The 15,083-nt window shown below is 36.7% G+C and overlaps 1 protein-coding gene across 1 annotated transcript in view; it reads left to right on the top strand.

Annotated features, from left to right (window-relative positions):
• The window catches only part of pdzd8 (PDZ domain containing 8), a 43,506-nt gene that overhangs the window by 1,361 nt on the left and 27,062 nt on the right, over positions 1 to 15,083 (top strand). The window contains exons 2-3 of the mRNA XM_039655385.2: positions 12,393 to 12,518; positions 14,443 to 14,545. Of these exons, the coding sequence (XP_039511319.1) occupies positions 12,393 to 12,518; positions 14,443 to 14,545 (229 nt within the window). The remainder of the gene's footprint in view (positions 1 to 12,392; positions 12,519 to 14,442; positions 14,546 to 15,083) is intronic.

Genomic DNA, 15,083 nt, shown 5'->3' with positions numbered 1-15,083 from the left:
GAAAACAGGCAAAAGTACAGTGGCACTGCAATAAGAGACTTCTGAGGTGATTGGTAAGGTCATGTGATGACAACAGAAAGTGTGCTGAGGGTGTGAGTCGAAACTGGAAGTGGAGAAAATGGTGGCCTCATTTTGTCACAAATTCTCTTTACTGTGGTCACTCCTTACTGTTAAAACTGAAACAACTTCGAGACTGAGTAACTTCCTGTTTTTATCTGGTCTGTGACTATGGCGATCAACCAAGCTGTGGATTGATTGCTTGCTCTATTCATCCACACCTCACTGCTCTCTATTACTCAACATTACTTGGCATACCTAAAACGTTTGGTTGCCAATACACATTAAGACATCTCAGCAAGTGGGTGTGGTTTGGCTTTCTCAGCTGTTTTAAGTTTTTTAGGTTTAACATTGTCTTTGTAAGTCGGGTTGGGTTCACAAAATGGTCTGATGATGTTTTTTTGGCTCATCAGTCAAACGGCTCATCTTTATGTTGACATACTGTGTCTGTGTACAGTCAATATGAACATAATGTTCAATCACAAAGTCAAACACAACACCGCACTGTGATTTTATCCATTACGGTAATTCCATGAAAGGCAAAAACAGTGCATTTGAACTTTGACCTCACACAGCTGGGTGTGTGATTAGTGAATTAAATCACTGTGCTCTCTGTTAAATGCCATACTTAACTATTGATCAGTTTCTCAAAACAAGAGCATGATTCCCAGCTAACAGTCTCAGAACTTTCGCTATCGTTCTGGCAAGGTTTTCAATGTTACGAACAAACGTTCTTCCAGAATGATAATTTAGAGTTATCTTCTGGTCTTTAATAATGTTCACAAAATGTTAGCACAAAAATGTTATTTATAAATCATTCATGAAAAGTTTTTTTTTCTGAAACTTTTTAGTCGCACGTTCATCCGTTTAAAAAAAAAATGTAATGCTTGTTTCATAACGATCCTAAAAGTAACTTTTGCGAAAATTGTTCCTCAACGTTTGTATGATCAAAAAAAGTTTAAAATGTTTCAAAAATTGACGTTTTGAACTTCTCAGAGAATATTTATAAATAACGTTTTCATGACTTAAGGGGGAACGTTAGCAAAACTTTCTCAGAACGTATGTTTGTTTGCTTGGTTAGTGCTGAGAGTTTAGACTTCATCAAAGACTTTCCTTTGGATCCAGCATTAATGCTGTGCCTTCTGCTTTAGGACGCATGCTACACCAGAACTAAAAGAGTTTTAGTCATCACAACCGGCAGCTAACTCTTAACACTTTAGATTACCCAAAGGGAAAGAGCTTCTCAGTGGTGCGAGACATTAAATGACACAATCATTTTCTCAGTATTGCTGTCTTCCCAAAAGTGGGATTCACTTCTTTTGATCGTTGAGATGGCAGATCTTCCTCTTTAATTCATGCGCTAGTCATGTTTTACTGCCTCAAAGTTCAATGTTTGCTTTAGGGCTGATACAAAAAGTACTTACTGTTTAATTTGTCACGTGGGAGGTGACTTTAAGAAGCTGACAATATTCTCTTTTAAACAAGTGTGTGAGTGGGAACTTTGTTCAAAAAGCAGATAGCATGGCCCAGGGACAAAACAAGGGGGCAGGCCACAATCCATTTCAGTCATCTCTGTGTGGGATGGAAGTGTCACAGATGGAGGAGGTGTTCTGAGCAGGACAAGTGTGTGTGTGTGTGTGGGGACCAAACTAATGAAGACTTGGATTTACGTAGTGTGGTTAAAAGGCTTTTAATATACTTTGGCAATAGATGTGGGATGAAAAATCAATAGATTTGCTGTCTCTATTTTGGATAACTGTTTTATGCATCACCGGGATTAAGAAAGAGAGGGAGGGTGGGGTGTTTTTTTGTGGAATACAGCATTTAATATCTATTTTTTAAATGTTTTGGAACGAAAGTCTATTATGCTCACAAAGGCTACATTTATTATTTATAGGGCTGCAACAAACGATTATTTTGATAATCGATTAATCTAACGATTATTAGTACGATTAATCGACTAATCATCGATTATTTTGCCGGCTAATCATTACGTTTGGAACGTTTATTCAGATTTTTCAATTTTTTAAAACATTGAGTTATACATATTCTTACTATAATGTAAAAAAAGAAAATCAATTAAGCTTTTGAAATGGTTGTTTTAATGAACTTTGAGCCAACTAAACAGGTCATTCTCTTTAAGTTTTCAGATTTCGATCCAACTCAAATCACACACAAATGCTCTCTCTCTCTAAGCATTGTTTAATAGACCCACTGCTTTTCTTAGGACTGAAAAAGAAAATGTTCATTTACTTCAGGACACAAAAATGGTTAAATATTAATCTGTAAACCATTATTATAAATATAAAATGATTACAATCTTTTTTTTAACATGACAATTGAGCTGACATAGACGTTCTCATCCGCCTTTTAATTTACAGAATGAAAAAAATAAGTAACTGCCATATTCTAAGTTCCTAACATCTCCTTTTGTAAAGCTTCGATTATGGAACAAAATAAAGGCAAGTGATAAGACTATAATACCTAATAGTGTTACAATAATAAAAACAGCCCCAACTCCTGAGCTCGATCAAGCTTTATTAAATAAATCATCACATTACTGTAATTATACGATTATTGATAATATTATTACTGTTATTAGTAGTGTATTGTCTTATATAATAAAGGGATTTACGTTACCACTAGTTAGTTGATCCAACTGGAGAACACTCAATTCTCACCGGCTCCTCTTTTGCTGGGATGTTTCCTCTTTAAGTGCTCCAACATGCATGTTGTGCTCCCGTGAAAAGCAAGTTGCGCCTTGCATGTATTGCACATGACAGCATTGCTGGTTTTAAGTTTTGTGAAACTTTCCCAAAACTTGCTAGTTCTGTTCGTTTGCAGTCCGTCATAATTCCAGCATAATTCGCGCTGTTTTTTCTTTTACCGCATTTGTATGGGCTGCATTACACTCTAGCGCCACAGCGCCCGTAGCGGTCAAATCGCGATATTGTACGCCATTACATTAGGTCAAGTGAGAGAAAACGACTAATCGACAACAAAGATATTTGTCGACAATTTTTTTATTCGATTCGATTATTTTATGCTTTGGTGGTCAAGAAACAGTTCTTGTTCAACATTACTATCAATGTTGAAAACAGTTTTTAATTAATAGTCAATAGATTCACTGATTAATAGTTTTTAGGGGAACGTTTTTTTTTTCAGGATTTCTTGATAAATCAAAAATAATCTTTTGTAACATAAAAATATGTATTGTCACTTATTAATGCACTCTTGCTAAATAAAAATAATACTAATTTCTAACCAAATCTTTCTGATCTTTTTCATTTTTTTCTTTTGGGAAAATGGGATTAAAATTATTGATGACTCATCCTGCAGTCTTTGTTTTCATCTTAAATTTAAAACATTTTCTAATAAATAACTAAAATGCTAAGCATGTTCACTAGTGATCTCAGCCTTTTGGAACTCGTACATTTGACAAAAATGCTGCATTTGCAGTGCACTGATTCAATGCAATATAAAGGGCATTTTCAATCATGCAGGGAAATGCTCTAATTTCCTCCGCAAACACCTTCTGTTATTGTATAGCGGACGGTCTGATTACGCTGATCCAGCTCCCATGTCCGATTGTAGATCTTAACAGTCCTCAAAGGCAGTTTTAAAGTGAAATTGCCATCTTAATCTGCAGAAGTGCCATGTAAGGTCTGTATATTGGGATATCAAATGCAATGTGTATAAAGAATTGAATTGGCTTAATGTTGTAATACTAGTAGTAATAGTATATAAATTGTATGCAAATTGGCTATTTAATGCACATGAGTCCTGTACTTTGTACCTGTGGAGGTATTTAGAAAACCCAAAACAGTATGATGTCATCTCTGGTGCATCCTGGAAAGGCTCCAAGTCACAGACTGGCAAAACTTGAGACTTCAGAAATGTGCGTTTGTTGTTTATTTGCATACTTGTTGTTCAAGTGAGTGTGAAGGAATCACTGTGTATTGAGATTGTTAGGGTTTTTCCCTCCCCATAATCACTAATTTCGTTATTAACAATGAACTATGTTCTCAGATGTTGTAGATGTTTGATATGGTGCACTTTGTGTGTGTGTGTGCGCATAAGAATGTATTTTTGCGAACTCCAAGTATTGACCTGGACTGGTCTCTCTCCGGTTACCTTATGCCGAGTTCAGACTGCATGATTTTAGCCACGATTTTGGCTCGCCGACAGGTTTTGAGAAATCGCCGACAAATGCCCGAAATCACAGGCAAATCGGCGCTCGTTCACGCGAGTGACAATCACGCAGTGTGAATGAACAAAGACGCGAACTGAGAGAATCACCGACAAGTCGCCGACGCCCATGAGATATTTGGCATGCTAAATATCTGGACCTGTCGGCGATTCAAAATCCTGCTGTGTGAAAAGTGTTTTGACTGAAAACTACATCGGCGATCACCGGCAGCCAGTGAGAGAGCAAGATACAGAGCAGCAGGGAGTTCGGGGAGGAGTTATAGATCACATATCAACATGATATGGCATTGTTTCAACAAAAAAAGCTTCTTCTCGGTCTATTTGGACACAATAAATGGAAGAAAAATTAGTCGAAATTTGGCAGGAGCACTCGTGTCTGTTTCACCAGCTGTACCACAACCGGGTCGAAAAAAAAAGTCTCACATGAGAACTCCGGTCTTGCACGTGTGATGTCGCGCGTTATTTCCTTTTCATATCTCACGTGTGTTTGTTGTGAAATGTAGTTTGCGTGCAGCGTGCTAGACAGAGTCTGTCGGCGATTTTTCTAAAGTCATGCAGTGTGAAACCTTCTGTCGCCGATCCATCGTCCAGTGTGAACACAGCAGCGACTGAATGCTGGCCAAGATAGTCATGCAGTGTGAAAAGAGCAGCGACCCGACTACTTTGAAAATCGTGCAGTCTGAAAGAGCCATTAGTTGATGTCATGTCTATGTGTGCTTGCGTGTCCAGCTGTTATTGATAGGTGTTTAATGACACCTTCTGTTCTCAGAGTTCTCAGAGGGAGTGACTGACTCTATCTTGGTATGTTTGGGCCAATTGGGGGGTGATCTGTACAAAAGAGTTACTGATAGGCCCCTATCAGCTGCATGCCCTTGAGCAAGGCTCGGGACAAATTTTCCTGACTGTGCTTATTTAATGGTCCAGTTCCTCAAAGGCACTAGAGAAACACATTCTCATTAGAGATAGACATGGCATTCAATCCATTCATCCATCCGTGTGACACTGATGGAGTTTGGCTTTTTAAATTCCCTTTGCCAGAGAAACTGTCAACTGCTGCACTCGTTTAAAACTGTCAATTTACAGCTTCTTCCCGTGGAGCACATTCAGCGTAAACAGGAATTGATATCTCTGTCTCATGATTAACTAGTAACCTGTATTCAAAGTGAGATGCCATTTTCGTTTCATTTGGGTGTTTAATGAAGGGCAGAGACAATGTTGATATTGTAGCACATTTTTGGTCTGCCCAGTTTTTTTGTCACGAGAAAACACATTTTGAAGGACTCATTTCGTAAGATGACCTAGAATAAGAATAAAGTTCAAGAATATTTTATAGGGTTACATAGGCTACAAATAGGCCTTATTTAGGCCGCGTGTCCACCAAAGTGTTTTTAGTCAGCTGAAAACGCCTATTTATGAGCGTTTGAGAGCGTTTTGGATGCGCAGCATTTTTTTCAGTTGAGACACTTGCTCGTTATGATACGGAAAATCCGCGAAAGTGTTACTTCAGTTTCCGGCTGATGGATTACCCCCCTTGATGGTTAAAACCAAGTGGCAACCTCCCTGTCTCTCTCTTGAAACCAACACAGAAGTGAATTAAACTGCAAATCTTCTACTGACCGCTTGTTCCTATTTTATCACTGAGTGTTTACTTGTCTTCAGTGAGCTTGAGGTTTTTTTTTTTTTTTGTATATTAGCTAGGTCTAATTTTAGTTTATGTAATTTTGAGAAGATATTTTTCAATATTATAACTTTATTTAAAGCAGAAATAGCTGTATCGTGATATATTTAGCATTTTTATCGTGAAATAAAATTATTCATATCAAGATTTAATTTTGGTATTTAATTTAAACACCCATTCCTAGTAGCTACAACCGATGTATGCTCAACAGCTAATGAATACCCATAATGCACTGAGAATCTGACCCACTGGTTAATGTGGCTACAGTGTAATAACATACAGGTATACATTTCTTTTTAATTGATTGTTAAATTGTTAAATTAAGGTTTATACATAGTTTATTTCAATGATAAAGTTCAAGATCAATCTTTTCATACTGAGTTGCCAGTTTGCTTAGTTTCAAATAATTATTAAACGGCAACCACAAACTATACAAAAGCAAGCAGTAGGCTTACTGGCACAGTCAGTGTCTGAATTCACTCCCGAATTCGTTTTCATTCTCTCCCTCAAGTGAACTTTTAGTGGACTAATATAGGAAATAGTGAATGGGGGTACAGGGGGCGATTTCGGACACGTTCCTGAGCCCCAGTTTCCTCGTGTGTAGTGTGGTTGTTCTGTTTAGTGTTCTTAGTATTTTAGTTCTATTACTATTTTTCTTGGAGTATATCCTATCTCGTCTTTTTTTGCAACCCAAGTGTGATAATCTCTCAGTGACTCAGTTCAAAATTCATCTTCTGCCTTTGTAATACGCATTGCGGCCGTCTCAGATCATCAGCTGTTATTGACTTGACCATGATGGATACTTGTACCTCATTCTCTCTTCTTTCCTGCTCACCATGTCTCTAAAGTCCACTTATGTAAGTGCTCTCCAGAAAACATCTGTTGTGCTTCCGTGCGTAGTACACGTACGGTATTTTATATCCCCCTCTCACGATATGCATCTCTCTCTCATTTTTCTCTCTGTAGACTTAGGAGTAAGCCTCAGCAGTGCATTTCAAATAACATTAACCTGTCCCAAGCCAGATGGCACCATGATGTCATAATGCACCTCTTCGATCATATGTTTCATCTGACCACTGAGTGATTAGACGTCATATCTCAAAGTGTAAACCTGGAGGAAAGAGCTTGGTAAATACAGTCAGGCCAAAGTTCAGCTGAAATGAAATCCCTTTATCATATTTGTAATCACTTTTATTTGATTGCACCGCAAACCCCTGGGAAAGCACAAACATTACCAAGCACATTTTCCAGTCATGTTAATGCAAGCAGCTGTTTTTGTACCTCATTACTAAGGGCTGAAAATTATCTCGTCTACATAAATCAGGGCTACACATTATTAAAATTCTGGCTTATGCAGATAACCTGATCATTATTTTTAAATAAATGACTGATAATCTACAAATGGACTATATTTAAGCTAGGGATGCACCGATACCATCTTTTTCAGATTCAATCCGATCCGATACCAAAAATTCTGACCATCGACCGATACCGATCTGATACCAGCACAGTTTTTTTATATTTTATAAATCAAGTAGAATTTCTATAACTCTGTATAGACCTGATACTGTAATCACTATTTTGTGTGTTAAACACACAAATACAGACAACTTCATTATAAAACTTAATCTACTTCATACAGATAACTTCATTATAAAGATAAACAACAAATCCCAAAAATAGCTATAATATTTTGTCCAACTATGTCATGGGACCTTTAAAATGCTGGAAGTGTATTTAGGCATCACAGCATTATTTAAAGTATGAAAATAAATATTAATTTTGAGATTTACAAAAGGTTATTATTTGATAGTGTTATTACATTATTAATGTTTATAAAAAAGTAACTAAAGGTAAAAATAAATTGAAAACATTAATACTGGTAAAAAAAGTAAAATGGTACAGATATTGTGCATTGATTATGTAAATTAGATTTTATGACAAATGTTTTTATGGTTCTCAATTGCCCACTCTTTATAACAATTATATCAAATGAAATGCTCATCATATCTTTCCTCTGCAGTGCTCACATGTTTACATGTGCAGTGTGAAACAGGCACAATTTTTTTTTTTTTTATCAGCTTTTTATTTTTTATTTTTTTGCAGTCAGTTTGCAGAACACACGATAAGCTCCTGGCACTCTCTCTCACCCGATTGGCAAAGTCATACATTTCTTCCTGCTGCATATAAAAGCAAAGCTGATGGGGTTTGTCCTCTGTGACCTAGTTGTGGTGTATATGAGGTATTTTAGAGAGGTGCTGGTGATATCATGAGTGGGGTTTTAATCCGGTCAACAACATATTCTCAGTTAAAGACACAGCAGGTGTGTTTGTTTGGCTTTACATGAACTTTTATTACATGCATATATCACCATATAACTGTACTATATTTTCATTCCACTGATAAGATGCTGATTGATATATGTATATGGACTAAAAAACCTAATTGGCTGACACTTACTTTAATGGTTTATCCAAAATGAATGGAAAATGGTGTGCGTGTGGGTATATGCGTGCGCTTGTTTTTTATCTGCGTGTGAGTTATAGTTTGTCTCATTGCAAACCAACGAATTTCCTGTGGTTTCTGGACGATTTTGCAGATTTAGCAGAAATCTGAAATCTGTTGATTTTCTTAAAATGAGAAAATGTTTTTTTAAACTGCTTACACTTAACGCCTCAGGACTCAGGAGTGCAGAGGAAGATAGATGGTGATAAGCTGGACAGGGCCTTCACAGTCAATAGTTGTTTGCTGGCTTTTTTTCCCCTCGGAGGTGATTACAGCAAGTATTCATGCAGTGCTGCTAGAAGCCCTTTAACGTACTTTAAACATCAAAGCATTTCACCACAGGTTAAGTGTTCTTCGTTTTAATTCATTGCCTTGAAGTAATAGAAAGAAATAAAGATTTGACATTTATCGTGATAATTATCGATATCGACTGATATAAAAAAAATTATCGTGATAATTTTTTTTTTGGCCATATCGCCCAGCCCTACATTGAAGTAGTAGCTTAAAGGGATAGTTCAGCCAAAAATGAAAATTAAGTAATTAATTACTCACCCCCATGCTGTACCAACCCCGTAAAACCTTTGTTCATCTTTGGAACACAAATGATTAAATTTGAGTACATAGGATTAGCTAACTCCACCGGAACCGTACAGAGACTGCTTTACTCATTGACTAGAACAGTAGATTTACAAAGTAAATAGAAAGACAGCTAGTCTAGCAGTATGCTAGTGTATGTAAAGTAAACCTGTCATTCGTTACCTAACTCATGCAGAAATTGAATATTGTTTATCAGGTAATTGCTGTTGTTAATATATACCAGTGAATGTGTGTGCATGTATTTTTTGCTTACAGTTGGCTTAGATGTCCAGGTCCAGACTCAATTGTGTGTGTGTGTGTGTGTGTGTGTGTGTGTTTGAGAGGGGTGAGAGTGTTGTATTTTTAATGGTCCAGGCTGGCTATGTTCCTGTAACAGTGTTGGTGGTAAGTGATAGGCCTGCGCTTTGTGCCCTTTGTGTGCTCTGAAACAAACTGAAGTCATGTCCTGCAATTAAGCAGCTGGGAAATGGAGAGGGAGCATTGGGTGCTATCAGAGTGTTACCATACCAGGATGTTGTTCTTAGAATTTTGCATCATGAAGTATTTGAACAGGAAGTAGAATTCATGAACTGCCTGTTTGAGTCATACAACATTTTGGACCATGTTTACACCAGTTAACATTGCATCTTAACATTGACAAAAATAAGTAGGCTAATTAAACATTGGCTACTAATTTTCACAAATACTCGTGGTCGTGAATTGAAATGATATAAAATATGTATATAATATGAAATACATGTTTTAATAGGTTGTGACAATTGTTTGTGATTGTGCATTGGACTCTACTTGTATTATATGCTGGCATGGTCAGTTGAGCAACAAAATCGCAGCACATTGCAGTTCTCACAAGACGCGCTCTGTGTCCTTGCGTCCTTCCAAACTTATTCTTTCAAGGTCACCTGACCTGGCAAGACCGGTCTATACTAGAACCGAATGCAAGTCCATTATTTGCTTTCTTTGAATTGACAAACAGCCATAGTCTTGCAGGCATTTATCCAATGTTGTAATTTTTTCTCTTACGTTCTCTCTCAAGCTAGAATGGTTCAAACTGTTCTCAGGGAATAAAGAAAACATTAAATCAAATTCTCTGTTGTACAGATAGGAGAGAGAATACTGATTAGAACTATGGCATGAAGAGACAAAATTTGAAGAAACTGAGCAACACAAAAATGTTGCCGCTGTCCATGCTGCTATTTTTAGCATGAAATACTAGTACCATTGATCGAAACTATTAAATGCTGAGATATGCGTGTATACAGGCTTTGTTTTCAGGGCGGATGGTGTTTTTGATCATGACTTTTATCCACAAAGCATTAATCTCAGGATTTTGGTTGTGAAAGCCTCATCAGCATTTACATTAGAGAAATTAATGAAATTGCTTTTTGTCTATTTTGTGTGGTTTAGAGGAGTGGTTCATTTCACTTTCACCTCCTTTTTTTAGGCTCATAACAACTTCAAATATTTAGGTATCAGCAGTTTGTGTTTTTTAAAATATAAACGTTAAAGTCGACATGAAATGGAAGATGTGATAGTCTTTTCTTCCATATAATTAATATACACTCACCTAAAGGATTATTAGGAACACCTGTTCAATTTCTCATTAATGCAATTATCTAATCAACCAATCACATGGCAGTTGCTTCAATGCATTTAGGGGTGTGGTCCTGGTCAAGACAATCTCCTGAACTCCAAACTGAATGTCAGAATGGGAGAGAAAGGTGATTTAAGTAATTTTGAGCATGGCATGGTTGTTGGTGCCAGACGGGCCGGTCTGAGTATTTCACAATCTGCTCAGTTACTGGGATTTTCACGCACAACCATTTCCAGTTTTCCACAACCTGCCAGTGTGCGGCAGTCCTGTGGGTGTGAAAATGCCTTGTTGATGCTAGAGGTCAGAGGAGAATGGTTTAAGCTGATAAAAGAGCAACTTTGACTGAAATAACCACTCGTTACAACCGAGGTATGCAGCAAAACATTTGTGAAGCCACAACACGCACAACCATTGCAATATTCCATAAAAAAACAAGAATTTTCCATTTTGATTCCATGGTGATTTAAATTAAGGTCATTACATCCTTTACAATAATTTATCTATTTGTAATATTTTGTACCTCACAAGGGTAAAGTGGAATGCTTTGTCTATGGAGGGAGAAAGCCACTTCCTGTTTTAGGAATGCTAATCTCTCTCCAGTTATTATTAGCACTGGAGAGTCTTAAAATAGCAGAGCCATTCTCCTCAGAGGAATGCTATAATTTGCATGTGGGATCACTCTGTTTGTAAAGTTACCAATGTTCAATCTCAATCTGCTTTCACTGGCAGTTTTTTTTTAATCGAACACATGATGGACCTTTTTTCAGTTTTCATTGTGAAACAAATGCTAACTCATTGTTTATTTGTGCATAAAATCTTCCGAAATTGCAAAAGTGTTTAAAATCTCCAGTCTTCACTCTCCCATTACTAAAATTCAGTTCAATAATTGTTGTTCTAAATTAAATTGTGGGAAACTGTAAAAAACATCTTAATCCCTGCTTGACTGAGTAGATAATGTAAGAGGAAGCTCCAAAAGTTAGTTTTTTTTTTCCCCATGTTGATTTTCTGATCCTTTCTCTTCATTTCACCTTTTTTGGGGTGGTATAAAAGTAATCACAAAGTTTGTCAATTGTGGTTGTGAAGGATTCCATGAATATGGCACAATTTTTTTTTTCTGAGGTGGTTAACCTTTAGAAAATGTCAACCTCTATTTTTGTTCATTTAATGTGATAATGATGATCAGATCATCATGCTAGTTTGATGTTATGTTGGATAGCATTGGTCTTGTACTAATATATAGGATTTGTGCCTCTAATGCTTTATAAAAACATTGGACTCTAATTAATTAATTCCCAGGTAACGATTAGTAGCTCTGACGAGACCTCGAGCAAAGGGATAAGGGTTAATTTCACCTTGATATAGTCGGACAATTAACATCAGAGTTTTCACTTTTAGTTTTGCTTGAATGCCTACTTGTCTGATGATTTGCATAATTTGAAAAGGACTAAAACCCTTGCAGCTGTATTTAACTGAACCTGTTCTTCTGCTCTTTACACACTGTCCTGTTCTGAGCCCCTGAAGTGTTTAGTGTGGAAGGACAAAACAAACAACTAAAATACTTGTTTTCCCTGTAACAGCCGGGTGAATGGGTTACACACACACAAAATGACCGTTGCCTTGGCAAACGTTTCCTGTTGACCTCACTATTCAAGTCATGACTTACTATTGTGCAATAATGAACATACAGTAATATGTGAAAAGCAAGGATTATTTATGCAAAGGCTGATTGTTGATTTGTCTGTTTTTGATTGACAGGTACAAGCCCTTTTTTCCTTTCCAAGTGCAGCCACCTTTGACGTCGTCATGTGACCTGGACATCTCAATCCGAGACACGCTATTGGTGGAGGGGCGTCTACGTGTCACACTTGTTGAATGTAGCAGGTAGGGCAGAGACCTGTTGCTGTTTGACGCAATTAATATTTACCTTTTTAATATTTTTTTTTCTATAAATAAATAAAACACAAGGTGTTAGGAAGCACACTTTACTAGGTAAAAACAGGGATCCGTTATCAAAATTATGGCCAGTGCAAGAAGTGATTTTAGGCGTCACGTCAATGAAAAGTACATCGCAGGCATATTAATTTAAGTTTGTTCTGTTACGCCTATTTCTCCTGTCCTGTTACTTTGTTCTTCCCATCAGAAGGAGTGTGGACGCATGAAGTACGTCAGATATAGTATGGGGCATCAGTTTACAGTTGGGAGTTTGTTGTTGCATTGCACCCCATCAAGTGTAGACAGCATAACTGCTTATAATGGGTTTGATTTGTTTTTGTGGCGCCACTCGCGTTTGGTGTAGACGGTTATAGCTTGCCTTTGTTTTCTTTAGTTCTTTTTACTCGCACACATTTGTTTAAATTGGTGGTACATATAAAACTTCATATAGTACAATGACATTTATATAAGGAGGTTACTGTTATGGGTATGCTGCTTCTGTTTTCTTATTGTTTTGGGACACAAAACTCATAGACGGCCATAACATTCTAAACCAATGAACTTATAAATGGTCTGTTTGCAAGCTGCTGTGTACACACACATCATTCTTCTTATTGTGTCGTTTTTTTGTTTTTTTTTGTCTGATTAGTAACAGACTAATAGTGTTTGTAATAGGCTTCCATTAATAATGCAGAGCCTTTGAAAATTACAAACACAGCTCAGCCATGATGAATGGACACAAACAGTTTATATTCTGCACACTGGATCTTTGCATGTTGCATTAAGTTAAAGAGGTTGGTAAACTTGCTGTTAAATCGCCATCCGGTGTGTTTGCAGCCATCATCCAAGTGGATGCTGCACATTGGTCGTGGTTAAGGAGATTCCCCCTTCCATATGAAGCGCTTTGAGTGCCTAGAAAACTGCTATATAAATGTAATGAATTATTATTTGTTATTAGTTTTTGCGCTGGTCAGTTTATGTCTCAACTGTGCTGAGGCCTATCCGCCATCAGAGGGCAACAGTGGACTATAATTCAGCATTTCGAACAGGAGTGACATCCTGCTTCTGTTCACGGAGAGCCAACATCCATCCAAGAGCAGGATTGACACCTCTGCTTTAGAGTTACAAATGTGATGAAATCAATTGATTTGTATTCATTTGATCAAAAATAATAGTCATAACAGTAAATTATTTTTTACAATTTAAAATGACTTTTCATATGTAATTGTATTACTGTGATGGCCAAGCTGAATTTTCATCATAAATACTGCAGTCTTCGGTGACACATGATCCTTTAGAAATCATTCTACTATACTGATTTCCCGTTTAAGATTAATTTCTAATTTTTTTTTATCAATGTTGAATCTGTGAAACTGATATTTTTTAGCATTCTTTGAATATGATGTTAAAAAGCATTGTGTTTAATTTTTTGTAACATATCGTTACTGTCATTTTTATTAAATAACTGCATAATGCCTGTCTGATTACTATTAATAAAATGAATAATTAATAAGAGGAATAATTAAAAAATAAATATTTCTGGCTCCAAACTTTTGAATGGCAATGAATATATAATAATGCAATTTTATAGCCATTTTGCTTGTTAGTCCTTGTAATGAAAATGTTAGTTAGCTATGTTAGCCTGCAGATGGCAGTAGTGGCTTTATAAATTGTTATTTTATGAACTGAATGACTTTTGATCAGGTTTCAGAGCTACATTTTTGCCTATTCATTTCTTTACATCACATTATTAAAACTTAATATAACATTTCTGTCCTAAACACCTAATCAGTTATTGTATTTATTAATGTTGTAAAACATAGTGGTATTGTTAAATAATTGAAAGTGACTTTTCTCTGTGTCGTCTCTATAGGTTGTTCATCCTGGGCTCATATGAAAGGGAGACATATGTTCACTGCACCTTAGAGCTCAGCTCCGATGAGTGGCGGGAAAAGACTCGCAGCTCCATCAAAGAGGTACACGTACACATCACTTGCATGTGCTTCTCTATGCCTGAGGGCGCTGCAGGACGTTTGCTGCACAAACATGCATGTGCATTGATCCGCATTAATAAATTATACAAGCACATGCATACACACCCATTGTTGTCTATAGCATAGGTCAAGGATATATAGATGAACCAGTAATTATCCAGCTACAATTAAACTATGATTATTTGCTATTCATTATAGTTTGGGCAAAAGTAAGAAAAAGGAGATATTGATGTGCAGCACAGCTCTACAGGTTGAAATTACGTGGGAAAATATGTCTTCACTCCTGGGGGTGTTGTTTGTCAATGCTAGTCATCATGGGAAAATGTTCAGGAAGTGTGTATTTCTATCATTAGAAATGACGCAGTTAAATGCAAGGTCAGCCGTTGTTTTGGTTGGAGTTAGTGTTGCTCATTTGTTCTTCCTTATGAAAAGTTGTTTTCATTAGGCTTCAAAAAGTTGATGTTGGGTGTGCTTTATTGCATAGAAAATCTATGCATTTATTTTTTTAGTTCAGCTTGTT

This window comes from Pimephales promelas, chromosome 15 (genome assembly GCF_988280905.1).
Source record: "Pimephales promelas chromosome 15, fPimPro1.hap1.1, whole genome shotgun sequence".
Classification (NCBI taxonomy): domain Eukaryota; kingdom Metazoa; phylum Chordata; class Actinopteri; order Cypriniformes; family Leuciscidae; genus Pimephales; species Pimephales promelas.
The sequence above is the reverse complement of the archived record's forward strand: the minus strand, read 5'-3'. Positions and strand labels throughout refer to the sequence as shown.